The sequence below is a fragment of the Alternaria viburni genome (genome assembly GCF_023758015.1).
Source record: "Alternaria viburni strain BMP 2772 chromosome Unknown scaffold_11, whole genome shotgun sequence".
NCBI classification, from domain to species: Eukaryota; Fungi; Ascomycota; class Dothideomycetes; order Pleosporales; family Pleosporaceae; genus Alternaria; species Alternaria viburni.
In genome coordinates, this window is record NW_026055780.1 from 76,406 (window position 1) to 92,151 (window position 15,746).

The following is a 15,746-nucleotide window of genomic DNA, read 5'->3' on the forward strand; positions in this document are numbered from 1 at the left end:
CGTTAAGCGCGCTTGGTGTGCAGGTTGGCGAGTGCGATATTAATCGGCGTCGTTATTCGGGTGCGGCGGCAAGTATGTTCGCAAAGTATGTACAGCGAAAGATGAACGTATCCAGACAGTTCGGTCAAAGGTAATAAATGCTCCAGGCAAAATGAAAAGGAGAGGAAGGAAGCGAGGGATTGTACTACTGCATGGGCGCGAGTCGTAACGATGTGTGATGGCTGCTAACGGTGATCGTGTAACCCGTCGTGGAAGTAAAGATTATATTGAAGGAAGAGCCCGGCTCGACCTTGTACAAAAAAGAAGAAAAGGGAGACGTGAAGTGTGCACGACGATGTCGTGGCCGAAAGAGCGAAGGCGCAGGTGGGGAAAGAAGGTGGTGCAGCTTGAGGCAGGTATTAGGCACGATGCGAGACCTACTATATTCACTCTCCGTCTCAATGACATCTCTGCCACCGCCATTATGGAGCAGTGCCACATCACGATCCCATGCGCCAGCCTCAAACCAAAGATTCCGCCATCTGTAGCGGCTAGCCCGCCGGCAACGTTGTGACACTTCGCGTGTCACAAACTCGTGGGTCCACGCCGGAGCATCTGCCAAACATAGAACGACGCTTCACCCCAAACCGCGATCTTGACACAGATCACAACGGCCCAGAAGTTCCTGTCATCCTGTCTTCGCAGGCACGCTCCACAGCATGGCCACACCGCTGGATTGACAGAATCCTTCGATGACCCTGAGGTTCATGGTCGAGAAGCGCTCGCTCACCGACGGGTCTCAGCTATCGGATCATACCGACACCCTCCGTGTTTGATCCACACTTCGTTTACAAAGCCACAGCGGGTACTACAGTCAAGGGGAATTGTAATCGTGATTCAGTACGAATCGCATCACCGCAAAAGTTATGCCATCTGTCGGCTGTACTAGCGAAATCATTTGGAGGACGAAACGACCCAACGTGGCCTAGTCCGCAGCCAACAGTAATCGGTTGCTTCGAATCTTCACCTGGTACAGGAGAGTTTTAGACGAGACAGCTCACTCCTCGCTAAATGTAGACCTCTTTGACACGTCTACCGGGCGATTGCGGACTGCATGACATTGCTGCCGTTAGTACCGATGGCCCACAGACCTCATACGCCACGCATGGCTAAGACATGGAATGGAAATGTGGCAAGCGTGTACGGCACATGTCGCGTGGAACATTGAGTGAAGTGGGCTCATAACCGCTACCGACATGGTTGCAGGGCCCGTCTCCGTGTCGTTCCCGTCCACTCACAGGCCAGCGACTGTGTGTTTGCCTCAGAACTCAAGCTGGTTGCTGAAACTCGCGCATGATAACAGCCTGCCCAGGCACCATTTCTCACTAAGCGTCCGAGAGCCTCAACTGCCGATGTCCTGGAAGCTGGACACATTGTTGTGCGCTGGCAAGTGGGGTGCGGTCCGAAGCGCAAGAAGTAACCAGGCGCTTGTGGCTGTCATGTCGCCGGCTTGGTGTAGAACGTTAGTAGTTAGCAGAACAATCATGCCTGAGCGTATGCAGTCGAAAGTATCGATGTTTCGTTGGGTATGACTTTACAGTCTTTTGATATTCATCACATATCGTGGTATCTAGTGAGGTCGTAACGAAAAGAAATTCGACAAGCCAGACGCTTATTGGAGAGCCTTGCGAGCAAAGGTGGGCAGAACGAAAGCCGCCTCGTGGATCTCCTTGCTGTAGTACCTGCAAAGCTGCTCCTCCTCTTCGGTAGACCAGCTGCGAAGGGGCTTCTTGAGGTCGCGGTTGGCGTCCTTGCTGCAGACCATGAAACCGATCTGGCCGGAGGGGTAGGTGGGGATGGTGGTGTAACCGTACTCGACGTTGGGGAAGACCTCCTTGCAAGCCTTCTTGAGGTTGACAATGAGGGGCATGTGAAGCCATTGGTTCTCGGCTATACAAGAATGTTAGCCATTGACCAAAGCAGCACCTTTCCGGCGCATGGCGGTCGAAAAGTGGACGTGAACTGAGCGGACTAGGAGAGGGCTTACAACCTTGGGTGGTAATGACACCGCCTTCGCGGAGCGCACCGTTGAGCAACTCGAAGTAGGACTTCTGGAAGAGAGCCTCGGCGGGACCCTCTGGGTCGCTGGAGTCGGTGATGATGACGTCGAACTCGCCCTTCTTGTCCTCGAGGAACTTGAAGCCGTCGCCGACGATGGTGGTGGTCTTGGGGTGCTCGAAGCCGACAGACATGCCGGGGAGGTATTGCTTGGAGAGGCGGATGACAGCCTCGTCGATGTCGCAGAGGGTGGCCTCCTTAACGCAGTCGTGCTTGACGACCTCACGGAGGACACCACCGTCACCACCGCCGATGACCAAGACCTTCTCGGGGTTGGGGTGGGCGTTCATGGCCAAGTGGGTGATCATCTCCTGGTATCTGTTCTACTATCAACCATTGTCCGCGTCTTGCCATAGGGTTGTGACGTACGAGAACTCATCGCGCTCGGTGCATTGGATGACGTTGTCGAGGACGAGGACGGTGCCGTAGTTGGTCGACTCGAAGATGAGGACGTCCTGGTACTTGCTCTTCTCGTGGTGAAGAACCTCCTTGACCTGGAGGGTCATGGCCTGGCCGGGCCACATGCCGGAGATCTCGCGGAACCAGCCATCTATACCGAATGTCAGCAATTGAAAGGGTGTGGTTGTATGACTGCTTCAAAAGTCGACTTCACTTACCCTTGATGGTAGGGTGTTCAATGGCAGGCATCTTGAAGGATTTGTGTGTAGAAAAAGGAGTATAGAGTAAAGGTGATCTACGGGAGTAAACAGAAGATTGACAGAGCTGTCGCCGGATATATATGGGGACCTTCAGGTTGGCGGAGTTTTTGCTGGTGTTTGCGTTGGGCACAATTTTCTAGGCCTATGCACGTCACTGGTCGCGCGCGCCGTACCTGCCCCGCCATCCCCCACCATCATCCCGGGAAGGTCCAGCCGCAAGGCATCTATATTGGGTAGCATTATCTCCATCTCACGTCTGCACTTCATGCTGCCATCCCACGTCCCTCCTTTGCGTGATTTTCGCGGGCATACGGCGCGGATGCGACACCGAGTTGATGTAGAGGGTGGCTAAAGCAGTGCTGACAACGAGGGCGGCCGTCAGCCTGCAAGGTTCATACTAACACGCAAATGGGTGTAGACTGCAGGTAGGAGGAGCATAAAGAGCCGGGACGCAACGCTCGCAATGAGATCAACACGTAGTTTCATTACCACTGGGTATCACTCAGAAGCGGCCCAAACATGACCGAAGTCGTCCCAGTGCAAGACCCAGCCCAGGAGGAGCGCAGCAGAGTAGAGCAAGTTGTCGCGACCAAGGCATATGTGAAGGATCCTGAGCTACTACCATGGTACACGAAGCAACTTGAAGAGCCTAGTCCGGAAACGAGAGATCTGTTCGAAAGTTACAGCAGGGTGCCAGCAGCGGACATCATCACGCACATCAAACGTGTGAGAGATGAAGCATTCTCGGTCGTGAGTCTAGTCTGCCATACATAACAATAGCGAGCTGTACTGACGACCTTGCAGTTCCCGTATCCTTGCTTGGGAAATTGGGGGTTCTTGAACTTTTCCATCGAGAAGAACCCGGCCTACCAGGAAGTCCTCAGTCGCATCAAGGACGGGGAGCAGTTCCTCGACCTTGGATGTTGTATGGGCCAGGACATCCGCAAGCTGGTCCACAACGGCGCGCCCTCCGAGAACACGTACGCGTCCGATGTCAAAACAGACTTCTGGGGCTTTGGCTATGATCTGTTTCTCGACAAGTCGACTCTGCAGACACAGTTCATGGAAGCCGACATCTTCGACGCCAACTCGGAGCTGAAGCAGGTAGACGGTAAGATCGACATGATCAATGCCGCCTCATTCTTCCACCTGTTCGATTGGGACGGTCAGGTCAAAGCAGCTAAGCGCGTGGTCCAACTGTTGAGGCCAGTGGCTGGAAGTCTCATCGTCGGACGCCAAGGTGGCAAGCCTGAAGCCGGCAGCTTCTCACACCTCATGAAAGAGCAGACTGCTTTTTGGCACAATCCAGAGTCCTGGGCGAGGATGTGGGAGCAGGTTGGGGAGGAAACTGGAACGGAATGGAAGGCTGAAGCTGTGCTTGGCGAAGAAGATCTATCGAAGAGGATGAAGACGACGCTTGTGCCTCCGGGTACTAGATTCATGACCTTTACTGTACGTCGGGTGTAGAAGCTTCTTGTAGGGGTAATGTTGGTGTTAATAGATACAATCATTGGTTCACATACTTTCTCATGATCGTGCCTGCCACATGGGATTGCGGAGCAGCAGCCAATGAGCGTGATCCAGGGTCCGAGCAGACAGGCCAAACTCAATCTGGCTTCAACACGATTGCATCTCCAATCCATAGCCCATTGATACCAAATCTTCCCGTCGCTCACTCAATAAAACTACTTCACACATACTCCCATCATGGACCCCTACTCGCCCGAAGGAGGTTCGTCAAAGCGCCGGCCACGCCAGCTCAAGCCCCGCTAACGACTGTCCAGAGCTCATAAACATCCACTCGGCCTTCCACGCCGGCGCCTACCAGCAAGTCCTCGATTTCGACACGTCGTCCTTTTCCGCGTCAAATGCGCTGCCCGTTCGCGTCCTCAAACTCCGCAGCCAAATCGCGCTGGGCCAAGCACAAGCCGTTTCCAGCGAGCTCGCATCCGAGAAGACTCCAGATCTGGTCGCAGTAAAGCTGCTAGCAGACTGTGAGCAGGGCAAAGACGTAGTGGACCAGGCGAAGAAGCTGGCAGAGCAACATGGACAGGAGAACTTGACAGTGCAGCTTTGCGCGGGCATCGTCTTGGAGAGGGCGGGCGAGACGGAGGCTGCGCTTGATGTGCTGAGCAAGCACCAGGGCAGCTTGGATGCGTACGTTAACAGTCCCTTTGCATGGACTATTCTGGGCAATCATGGCTAACATCTGGATAGGGTAGCACTCATTGTACAAATCCACCTTCAACAAAACCGCACAGATCTGGCCGCAAAAGAGGCCCAGCGCGCACGGAAATGGGCACAAGACAGTCTACTAGTAAACATTGCCGAGAGTTGGGTCGGCATGCGCGAGGTATGTCCCTAAACTCGACTGTCACATGCCATAACACTGACACCACTCAGGGCGGCGAGAAGTACCAGTCCGCATTCTACGTCTTCGAAGAACTAGCCACAACCGCTCAATCCACCTCCCCACACTCGCTCGTCGCACAGGCCGTATCGGAAATCCACCTCGGCCGCCTCCCAGAAGCCGAAGCCGCTCTCCAACAAGCCATTTCCATCGACGGCACCTCGGTCGACACAATCGCAAACCTCATCGTCCTCAACACATTGCTTGGAAAGAAGGAAGAGACTGAGCAGCTGAAATCACAGCTGCAAACATCGGCCCCACAGCACAGGGCAGTCGCAGACTGGGCGAGCAAGAAAGCCGAGTTTGCCAGTGCCGCCGCAAAGTACACACCAAAGTTCGAGGTTGCTTCATAGGAGGAGGACGCCTTTGCGCACTTGGTGTCTACAGGAGTGGTGTATCAAGACGTGGATGCTATGCAAGGTGGGCCCATTATCAGGCCTGGAGAGACAACATTCGACGGCGCTACTTAGGAAAAGCGGAATGCCACGACTGTGGAACGAAATATCACGAATATGTGGCGGCATCCGACGGTGCAAGACTTGAAGGCTGCCAGTACGTGGGCATCCGATAGCGATGATGAAAATGAGGCATATCGTAAGAAAAAATAGACGACATTGCAAACATGTTAAACGCAAACGCAAAGTTTTGGAGCGGCTTGAAGGCAGAGAAGTACTCATCGTCTCTACCTCATGTTGGCATTACAAACCACATACAAGCATGCTACTGTCTACTTATGTCACTGTTATCTCTAGCAGCTGTCAAAGGTACCGAAATATTTACTCAATGGATCCCTTCGGGCACAGAGAAGAGGGACGATTTAACAGCACTTAGAATCCTTCCACTAACTCAGCTGTACACAAGAGTGTGGGGGCGAAAATAGGTATGCCTCAGCCTTGCATGATGTCTCGAATCCATATCAGGAAGGTCCGTGCACTAGGGTCCTTCACAGCCACTGTGGGGTAAACGTCACGATAGTACAGTCCATCAACTCTACGTCAACAAACGGAAAAATATCAGGTATGCCTCGTCACAACATCTGTGGCTTCATCTCGAGCCCCAGTCAATAGTTTCTCTACACTGACAAGGCTGAACGTACCTAGGTAGGCAGTTCCTCGTATCACACACATCTGTGACATCACACCACTTACGCCCGTCAGCACTTGAGCCTCTCCCCGCAAACAGCCAGCCGACACCAACGCGTACCCACCTAGTACAAAGACCTAGCCTCCCAGCAACCCGGGTTTAGAAGCAATGACCCACCGCCATCCCAGGGCTAGTAGTAGCATACCGCCAGCTCCACGGCACGCATCATCATGTCTTCGCTACTAGAATACCGACCTCTAGCTCAGGACGAGTTTCGGCTGCTCATCCTCATTCCTGCAGTGTCAATAACAGCCCCACTCAGAGTGCACGTTTTCCACGATAATGTATACAACCCGGAAGCATCCTACGCCGCACTATCGTATACATGGGCGTCGAAGCTCGAAGGCAACGACTACAATAGCAACGACGTCCTCGAGTCCGTGGATGTAGACGGACACGAGACGTTTTTGCACCAGAATCTAGCCAAGGCACTGCGGTCTATTCGCCGTGAGGTCCCGCAGTGTATCTGGGCCGACGCACTGTGTATAGACCAGAATAACATCCCTGAGCGCAACGTCCAAGTCACGCTCATGCGACAGATCTTCTCCAACGCAACGAATGTATGGGCTTGGCTCGGCCCACCAGCGAAAGGAAGTAATCTAGCCATGGACTTCCTTGCCAATCTAGCCAGTCGTTCTGATGAAGAAGGCATCGGCCCGTGGCTTGGAAACGAAGGCATGCACCCAGATACATACCCCACATGGGAAGGCCTCCGCGCCCTAATGGCGCGAAATTGGTGGAAAAGAGCCTGGATAGTCCAAGAATTCGCCCTAGCAAAAGACGTCGTCTTCATCTGCGGAACGCGCCGCCTCTCCGCCGACGCCCTCGAAGCAGCCGACCACCTCATCTTCATGGAATTCACACCTTCGAAGAACGAACGCGTGACGGCTTTGACACGCGCCGTGGACATTAACCCCCGCGTCCTCGATCCAGCGCGCAATCTCATGAGTCTGCGTCGAAGACTACAACAAGGAGAACAGCTTTCTGCGTTAGCGACGCTGCAGATGACGAGATTGACTAATGCGACGGATCCGCGGGATCATTTGTTTGCAAAGATAGGGCTCTCTGGGACGGAGCTGGTGCAGTTGTGTCCGCCGGATTATAATGCCCAGGCGGAGGATATCTGGTTTACATTTCTCAAGGAATTTATCAGGCAGAAACAGGATCTTTATGTCATTTGTCTGGCGGGAATGCAACCGCGGACGCACTATGCATATGCACTCCCGTCATGGCTACCCGATTGGGGACCGTCGAAACCGCAGTATATGCTCTGCTCGCTGTTTACGGGGAAGCAGTGGCCGTTTTTTGATGCGGCGAGTGGTGCTGCTGCAGTTGCGACTATTTCGAGCGAGAAGATGGAAGAGGGTATCTTCCTCAGGTGCAAAGGCCTCGTCATTGATACTGTGGATGGCGTTGCGGGCGATCCGTGGTGGACAGACACTGAAACACCGACGTCTCTCCGCCAGTCGAAATGTAAGAAGAATGCGTATGGAACGCAAGTTGGTGCATTTGAAGCGTTATTGAGGACACTCACTGCGCATACAAATCGTATGGGTGTCTGGGGTCCACCTCCCCCGGAATTTAACACCATCTTCGCGAAACGGTGGCATGAGCTGAGAGAAACGACGGCACCGTACGAGGCTGATGAAAGTCAACCTAAGACTCAACCTCTCCCTCTTCCGTTCTACATGCGCGCATCAGGTTTCGAGCGCGCATGGCGCAGTATGCGCAATCTGAAGTTGGATGGCGTGGAACTACACGAGCATGTTGAAGCTGGGCTGATAGACGCACAGAACAAAGCGCAGGCGTCGAGTTCGGGATCCTCAGAGCAAGGTCACGAATTTGATTTCTCGATCCCGGCACCGTTTCACCCGCTGTGGACTGCGCTTGAGCATAGCGCTGGTCAGGTTTGCTACGAGAGGTTTGTTTATACGACTGAGGGAGGGTATCTCGGGGTTGGTTCTTCCACTGTGGAGCCGGGGGATAAGGTTGTTGTATTGCTGGGATGTAAGGTGCCGGTTGTGTTAAGGCCGCTGGAGAAAGGAGGATATCAGCTTATTGGGGAGACTTATTTGGATGGTGTTATGTATGGTGAGATGACGAAGGATATAGGGAAGGAGGGGTCTGCTGTGCCGGTTGAGGATCTCGATATCTTTTAGGTGTGAAGGGTCGTTTTTATTGTGCTTCCTCGGTTGATAGCTGCATCCATAAAATGCATGATTGTCAGTACGACGACTAATCAAGTAGCTACTGTATGTTGGCAGGCATTCGCGAGGCTTTGAGAATCGCAAGCGAGATCTCGGCCCTAATAACAATGTTCGCCAACGGTCTCTACCATACACGCTATTTCCAAAGTTGTTTTGTCAGCTGCTGGAAGTCGAACATGTCTAACTTCAGTACTGTCAGCGTGCAGGACCTTGGGACCGTTTGGAGAGGTCTTAATTAAGGCCGCCCACTATCCTCTGACTCAGCCTCAGGCACGCCGCCAGAATACTAAGATCACCACTCCATCGCGCGAACAAACACCGCGTCGGCCCCGCGTCTGCGAAAAAAGGCGGATCCAGATAGACACGCAAGATCCACGTGAAGCGATTAGATAGGTAGGTAATCTTAGAACATCCGCATGCCCGCGCCGCCACGCCCGAGCGGTCAACGGCATGCGCAACTTTTCCCAAAACCCTTGCATACAACAGGATGACATGTACGTGCCGTGCATACGGGAAAGTCATCTCCCTGACAGCAAACCCGTGCGGCATGCGTGCGCAGCTGCACGCAAGGCAAGCCAGCCAGGACCTGATCGACGCGCCACGCGCATTTAGCGGTAGATCAACCACGGCACCGGATCTGATGGAATTTCACCACCTTCGCCTCTGTCACCGCAGTCCGAGAAGACCATTTCTCCGAGCGCTTGAAAGACGCATAAAGAGCGCGTAGGAAGGGATAATCCCACTTCTAATAACACATCATACAATCGCGCGTTATCTGACACGTAACTTGCTGAGACAAGGGGGGTTGCATACCTGCAACTCCAACTGTTAGTGGCGCCCGGGAGCTGATACATCCGGAGCTCGACAGCTCCATCTTGGAACGAAGCTTAGCCTGGCTTGCCAGCCAATGCGGGACAGGCTGTGTCTCCATCCGTCTGCAATTTGCAGCTACCTATGCCCGTTAAGGTAATGTGGGTGGCTGATTCTGGGACGGATTCGGTATCCTGGAGTGCAGTTGTGTGGGTTGGGATGATGGGTCCTGCTGCACGGCGCATTTTTGCTGTGTGTTGCGGCCAGAGAGGGCGCGTTCGGCGGCCGAACGTAGGGAATGGGTCGTAGAGATCCCGCGCCGCAAATTTGCCTTGCGGGTGGATGTGTGGAGAGGGAGATTGTGTGTTTGTTTGCTGTTATAGATCGTTATCTTTTGTCCTCACGTTGAAGTCGCGCATACGTTCGTTCGTCGTTGTCTTTCGCTGTACATTCCCCGAATACCACGCTACCCAAAGGTTCCGCGCCGTCCGCTTTCGGAACCGCCACGCTAGAAGCACATCGTCATGTCTGAGGTCAGGATAGACACCGACAGCGCGTTCGACGTGCAAACACCATTGCTCGAGAAGAAAAAGATGGTTGTAGGAGTACCGCCGGTGTTTGAGAGCCTCACGAAGCAGCTCGACAAGATTGTAGAGCAGCCACTACTCGGCCCGAAGACCAAGTTCCCCGCAGGTAGGAAACCTACTGTGTTCTGGTGGCGAATGTAAATTGACCAGCTGGATAGCTACATTTGCGTTTGCGCGTAAAGATGTGTCAGGCAGGCGGCTACCGCAGGCTATTGCCCATCGAGGGTACATGGCCAAGCACCCCGAGAACACTATGGCCTCGTTAAGAGGAGCAGTCGAAGCAGGCGCAGATGCTCTTGAGACAGACATACATCTGACGAAGGATGGTGTAGTCGTGTTGTCGCATGTGAGTTGATCAAAACTTACCCCGATCGTATACTGACTCTTCTGTAGGATAGGAACTTGAGAAGATGCTTTGGCAGGCCCGAAAAAGTTATAGATTGCGACTATGAGTTTATAAGCAAGCTGAGAACGCTGCAAGCACCTCACGAGCCGATGCCTCGTCTTATTGATTTGCTCGAATATCTTGCGCAACCTGGGTTGGAAGACATTTGGGTTTTGCTCGATATCAAGGTATGTTGTGCTAGCCGAGTTGTACAAGCACTTGCTGACGCGATACAGCTCGATAACGATGCCGACGATGTGATGCGCTTGATTGGTGAAACAATCAACAGCGTGCCTGCTGCTCCATCCAGACCGTGGAGCAAGCGCATTGTGCTTGGGTGCTGGGCAGCCAAATTTCTTCCGCTATGTTCGCGATATCTGCCCGGCTTCTCGATTTCGCATATTGGCTTCTCAACACTCATTGCGTCACATTTCTTCAGTGTGCCGAATGTCTCGTCCAATATGGCCCAGGCCATTCTCATGACGCCATGGGGCAGGATGTTCATACGGCGAGCTCAGAGCGACGGTCGGCCCGTGTACGGATGGACGGTGAACTCGGAGAGCCGGATGCGTTGGGACATACGGCAGGGCCTTGACGGCGTCGTGACGGACGACCCGAAGCTATTTCTGGAGATTCGGAGGTCATGGCACGAGGGAACCAAGGACGGCGTGACGCTGCTGATGTGGCTGGACGTGCTGCGGTATAACTTCTTCTGCTTGATCTATACCTTCTTGTTCCAGTGTTATTTTGGGTTCCAGGGCAAGTCGTTAGTCAGGATAAGGGAAGAAGAGGAGGAGCAATAGACTAAGTACGCGAATATCAAGAACAACATTCAGAAGATGTAGCACGCTAACCTTAGAAAAAACTGAACAGCCTAGAGTCTACGTTGACGTTAGATTATCTACTTTGCAAGGTTTTAGCTTAATGTAGCCTGCAGACCTGTTCAGTTTTTTTCTTGTATGAGGTGATAGTGTCGTCGTGAGAGTGGCGAGTATCTGGATTGGCATGGTGAAGTGAAGGCCATGGTGTTGGGTGGTATTGCGTGGAGAGCTATGACGGCAGGGTCCAAACATTTGGCGACCCGACGCGTGCACCCCGCCCAGAGCGCGTTCGCAGCCCACCACGTCGCTGACCACCACCACCATGCCCAGGTACGCGCGCGTATATCTCAGACTGCGGTCACATGGTGTAGCTAATCGGTATCAGAGAAATAATAACACTGCAGGCGGGCCAGTGCGGCAACAGCGTCGGGCAGCAGTTCTGGCAGCAGCTGTGCCAGGAACACGGCATCAACCGCGACGGCAACCTCGAGGACTTTGCGACCGAGGGCGGCGACCGCAAAGACGTATTCTTCTACCAGTCCGACGACACCCGCTACATCCCCCGCGCCATTCTTTTAGATCTCGAGCCCAGAGTGCTGCACTCGATCCAGTCGAGCGCCTACAAGAACATCTACAACCCCGAAAACTTCTACATACACAAGGATGGCACCGGCGCCGGCAACAACTGGGGCATGGGCTACAGCATGGGCGAGCAGGTGCACGAGGACATCCTGGACATGATTGACCGCGAAGCAGACGGCTCCGACTCGCTCGAGGGCTTCATGATGCTGCACTCCATCGCTGGCGGCACGGGATCCGGTCTCGGCTCCTACATGCTCGAACGCCTCAACGACAGGTTCCCCAAGAAGCTCATCCAGACGTACAGTGTCTTCCCCAACACGCAGGACGGCGACATAGTGGTCCAGCCATACAACAGTCTGCTGAGCATGAGAAGGCTGACGCAGAATGCAGACTCCGTGGTAAGCTGCCCAGTGGTACTTGCATATATTCACACTGACCTCCCAGGTTGTCCTCGACAACGGAGCCTTGACTAGGATTGCTGCAGACCGACTGCACGTTATGAACCCGTCGTTCGAGCAGACCAACCAGCTGGTGTCCACCGTCATGTCCGCCAGTACCACGACCCTTCGCTACCCCGGATACATGCACAACGATCTTGTTGGCATCGTCGCATCGCTCATTCCCACGCCGCGCTGTCACTTCCTTATGACTTCATACACCCCCTTCTCTGGCGAGAACGTAGAGCAGGCCAAGACAGTTCGCAAGACAACCGTCCTGGACGTCATGAGACGACTGTTGCAGCCTAAGAACCGCATGGTCTCCACTAACCCCACCAAGAAGAGCTGCTACATGTCTATCCTGAACATCATCCAGGGAGAAGCGGATCCTTCAGATGTATGTTCCTTCCTGTTGACCGCTTGAATCTAGCTCACTGACTATTCAGGTACACAAATCGCTTATGCGCATTCGCGAACGACGTCTCGCTACCTTTATACCCTGGGGCCCCGCCTCCATACAAGTTGCGCTGACCAAGAAGTCGCCCTACGTGACCTCCTCGCACCGCGTCTCCGGACTCATGCTCGCAAATCACACGGGTATCGCCACGCTCTTCAAGCGCATAGTCGCACAATACTCCACCCTCCGTAAACGCAACGCCTTCCTTGAAAGCTACAAGCGTGAAGTGCCCTTCAAGGATGGTCTCGGCGAGTTCGACGAAGCTAAGGAAGTCGTTCAGGGTCTGATTGCAGAATACGAAGAGGCCGAGGATGCCGACTACTTGACCAAAGAGACGGCGCCGCCTGCGGATGAGGAAGCTGACAAGAGAGTCGGCTAGAAGTCACCTGAGCAACTATTGGATTTGGCATCGGCGTCATTGGATGGTGCAGTGGAGTCAAGGGTACCCGACTTTCAAGTCTATTTCGCGGCGTTGGCGGACATGCAACGTAGGCTACAGACCTACCGTGATTCTGAAATTTATCATCTTCCACATTCTTCGAATCGTCGTACCGATTGTGGTCATCATGGTGGAAGATATCACGGCTCTTGCTAGTTCTGTAAGGGCGGACTGATTTGAAGAGAACGCCAGGAGTTTGTATGGTAACGAGCGCAAGATAATCGATCCATCGAGGTCTACCACGGATCGCTAATTCAAGAAACCAATCCACTGACTGTGTGGTTGTAGGCATGTAGCAGATTCACCGTGGTACCGTGACTGGAACGCTGTGGTGTTGTCATTCTCTTGCATTTCTATTGCTGACCCAAATCACTTCAATGGAAATAACCACAGGTCAGTGCGTTGGAATCCACAAGTGAACAGCAAGGCTTCACTTCTATACGTATAAAGTGTACGCAGTCCTCTCCGCATAAAATACGTCGTAGTAAGTCAACTGTGCCTACTCGCCTACGACTACACTCACTACCAAATCAACCAACCACAGAAATACACAACACCCCGTAGGAACAGCCCAAAACACCAAAGCTTTCCCCCAAAATGTTCGCGTTAAGCATCCGCTCCATCACCAACTCCAGAGTCGTTGGCCCCCTAGCCATCTTCGCCCTCTCCACGCAAACCCGCACCCTTTACTTCTGCGGCCCCAAGCAAGGCGATCACGATGCGGACCTACCCATCTCTGAACACTACCACGCGCGTCTACGAGCATCGGATCTAAAACCAAAATCCACCGCAGACTCGGCACCGACCACTACGCCCACCCGTCCTACTACTCCACCACCCACTCAGCCTACCACTACAACAGACACAATACCCACCCTTCGTATCTCCGTCACGCACGCGCCACCAAACCTATCAGCCCGGCATACAATGCCGTCTGCCAACAAGCACGAGATCGAGAATTTTAGGAAGGCGTTTGGGCAGATGGAGACAGCTACACACGATGGGGCCACGGACTACAACAACACCCTTGCCGTTATCCAGGAGATTGCAAGGCTGCAGTTTGAGCTGAGGAGGGGCCAGGTGGAGGGTAAGCCTTTTGAGGAGCTGGAGAAGATTAGGGGGGAGATTGAGGATTTGAGGGGGGTGTTTGAGAGGATTGGGAGGAGGTGGGGTATCTAGGCTTGGGGAATGTAGGGCGCTGCTGGAGATTGTGGATATGTGTCGTTCTACAAAGATTGATCGTGCAGTAGCTTGGAGGGAGTCTTGAGATCACCATGAAAGTCATATCCGAACAGAAATGAACGTTCTTCGAAACTAAACCAGAATGCAAAACGATGAGTGGTATACAGCACATTTCCCACCTCCTCCCAGCGCAAGAAACAACGCCTCTCCAAGCCTCACTTCTCCTCACATCTCCATTCAACAATCATACATCCCCCTCACGCCCCATCCTTATACCCCAACCCCCCAGCCTTAACATCAAACTCAATCAACTCATCCAACCCACAAACCTGAAACAACTCCCTCGGGCCATACCTCTTCCCATCCCCCTCCACACTCTCCACATGCCCCGCCTTCATCTGCTGCACCGCCCTCCTAACCGCGGGATACACAACCTCGCAGGCCAGCAGCGGGAAAATAGCAAGTTTATACCCCATGGCCTTGCATTCTTCGACTGAGAAATCAGGGGATACGCCGCCGGGGACACTGTTGAAGAGACAAGGTGTGGGAGCTAGGTCTGAGCATATGCGCTGCGCGTCTGAGGCGGTTGTCACGCCTTCCAGGAACGCCATGTCTGCGCCTTGAGCGACTGCCGCACGGAGACGTCGGAGGGCTTCTTCGTACCCGAATCCTTGCAACGCGTCCGTTCGAGCGATGATGACGATGTCACCGCCACTTGCCTCCCGCGCTAACCTCGCAGCCCGGATCCTCGCTTCAAACTCCTCGATGTCGACGAGTTGCTTGCCGTTTAGGTGCCCGCACCGCTTACTCACGATTTGGTCTTCGAGGTGCAGGCCGGCGACGCCCGCGCGGATGTACGAGGTTACTGTGCGGCCGACCATGACGGGCCCGCCGTAGCCGGTGTCTGCGTCGGCGATTAGGGGCGTCGAGGGCGAGAGGGAGGCGAGCATGCTGGCGTTGGTGAGCATGTCTGTGAAGGTGGCTATGCCCATGTCGGCCGCGCCGAGGCGGGACATTGTTGTTCCTGCGCCTGTCTGGACATGTGTTAGTTGGGTTGGTTTGGTGTTGTTTGATATCGTGGGGGGGATGTTGGTGGATATGGAGATGGGGAGATGGGGGAGACGAACCATGTATAGACAGTCTACGCCTTCTTGGAGAGCTATCCGCGCTGTGAAGCCATCGTATACGCCGGGACAGGATAGGAACTTGTTTGGATCCGCCAGCATGCTTCGCAGTTTCTCGACGGCCGTCGTCTTCCTTTCTGTTTGTCCTGCTTTGCTGGATCCCATATTGCCTTGTGTTCTTTCGCTTTGATAATGCCGATAACAACAATAACCCGACTCTTTACTATATACGCGCAACCAACTCTTTCTTAATACCAAAAGCAGCAGATTCAATCAATTCAAGGGGTATAGTGTCCTCGTCAGGCATCAAAACGAGCAAGAAGGTACACCCGACAGCCTGACTTTAGCCCGCTGAGACTCGGCGTCTTGCGCATACACTGTGGCGGGCCGCAACAAGTAAGGCTGG

The 15,746-nt window shown here is 53.7% G+C and overlaps 8 protein-coding genes across 8 annotated transcripts; 6 read left to right on the forward strand and 2 right to left on the reverse strand.

Moving 5' to 3' along the window:
* Positions 1 to 1,651: 1,651 nt before the first annotated feature.
* On the reverse strand, positions 1,652 to 2,745 carry SPE3 (putrescine aminopropyltransferase; the record flags this gene model as incomplete). The annotated part of the gene is made up of 4 exons (XM_049354547.1): positions 1,652 to 1,929; positions 2,027 to 2,415; positions 2,467 to 2,647; positions 2,715 to 2,745. 4 exons carry the CDS (start codon positions 2,743 to 2,745, stop codon positions 1,652 to 1,654), a joined length of 879 nt encoding a protein of 292 aa, XP_049210670.1.
* A 530-nt stretch (positions 2,746 to 3,275) lies between these two features.
* On the forward strand, positions 3,276 to 4,223 carry J4E79_005670 (uncharacterized protein; the record flags this gene model as incomplete). The annotated part of the gene is made up of 2 exons (XM_049354548.1): positions 3,276 to 3,506; positions 3,561 to 4,223. 2 exons carry the CDS (start codon positions 3,276 to 3,278, stop codon positions 4,221 to 4,223), a joined length of 894 nt encoding a protein of 297 aa, XP_049210671.1.
* A 240-nt stretch (positions 4,224 to 4,463) lies between these two features.
* Positions 4,464 to 5,519, forward strand: J4E79_005671 (uncharacterized protein; the record flags this gene model as incomplete). Its single annotated transcript, XM_049354549.1, has 4 exons — positions 4,464 to 4,488; positions 4,541 to 4,913; positions 4,974 to 5,109; positions 5,160 to 5,519. 4 exons carry the CDS (start codon positions 4,464 to 4,466, stop codon positions 5,517 to 5,519), a joined length of 894 nt encoding a protein of 297 aa, XP_049210672.1.
* A 960-nt stretch (positions 5,520 to 6,479) lies between these two features.
* On the forward strand, positions 6,480 to 8,468 carry J4E79_005672 (uncharacterized protein; the record flags this gene model as incomplete). Its single annotated transcript, XM_049354550.1, has 1 exon — positions 6,480 to 8,468. One exon carries the CDS (start codon positions 6,480 to 6,482, stop codon positions 8,466 to 8,468), a length of 1,989 nt encoding a protein of 662 aa, XP_049210673.1.
* A 1,382-nt stretch (positions 8,469 to 9,850) lies between these two features.
* Positions 9,851 to 11,101, forward strand: J4E79_005673 (uncharacterized protein; the record flags this gene model as incomplete). The annotated part of the gene is made up of 4 exons (XM_049354551.1): positions 9,851 to 10,019; positions 10,072 to 10,259; positions 10,307 to 10,486; positions 10,535 to 11,101. The coding sequence occupies 4 exons, from the start codon at positions 9,851 to 9,853 to the stop codon at positions 11,099 to 11,101; spliced, it is 1,104 nt and encodes a 367-aa protein (XP_049210674.1).
* Positions 11,102 to 11,441: 340 nt separating this feature from the next.
* Positions 11,442 to 12,974, forward strand: TUB4 (gamma-tubulin; the record flags this gene model as incomplete). The annotated part of the gene is made up of 4 exons (XM_049354552.1): positions 11,442 to 11,449; positions 11,505 to 12,099; positions 12,146 to 12,535; positions 12,585 to 12,974. 4 exons carry the CDS (start codon positions 11,442 to 11,444, stop codon positions 12,972 to 12,974), a joined length of 1,383 nt encoding a protein of 460 aa, XP_049210675.1.
* A 657-nt stretch (positions 12,975 to 13,631) lies between these two features.
* Positions 13,632 to 14,213, forward strand: J4E79_005675 (uncharacterized protein; the record flags this gene model as incomplete). The annotated part of the gene is made up of 1 exon (XM_049354553.1): positions 13,632 to 14,213. One exon carries the CDS (start codon positions 13,632 to 13,634, stop codon positions 14,211 to 14,213), a length of 582 nt encoding a protein of 193 aa, XP_049210676.1.
* A 260-nt stretch (positions 14,214 to 14,473) lies between these two features.
* On the reverse strand, positions 14,474 to 15,505 carry J4E79_005676 (uncharacterized protein; the record flags this gene model as incomplete). Its single annotated transcript, XM_049354554.1, has 2 exons — positions 14,474 to 15,250; positions 15,344 to 15,505. The coding sequence occupies 2 exons, from the start codon at positions 15,503 to 15,505 to the stop codon at positions 14,474 to 14,476; spliced, it is 939 nt and encodes a 312-aa protein (XP_049210677.1).
* Positions 15,506 to 15,746: the final 241 nt, after the last annotated feature.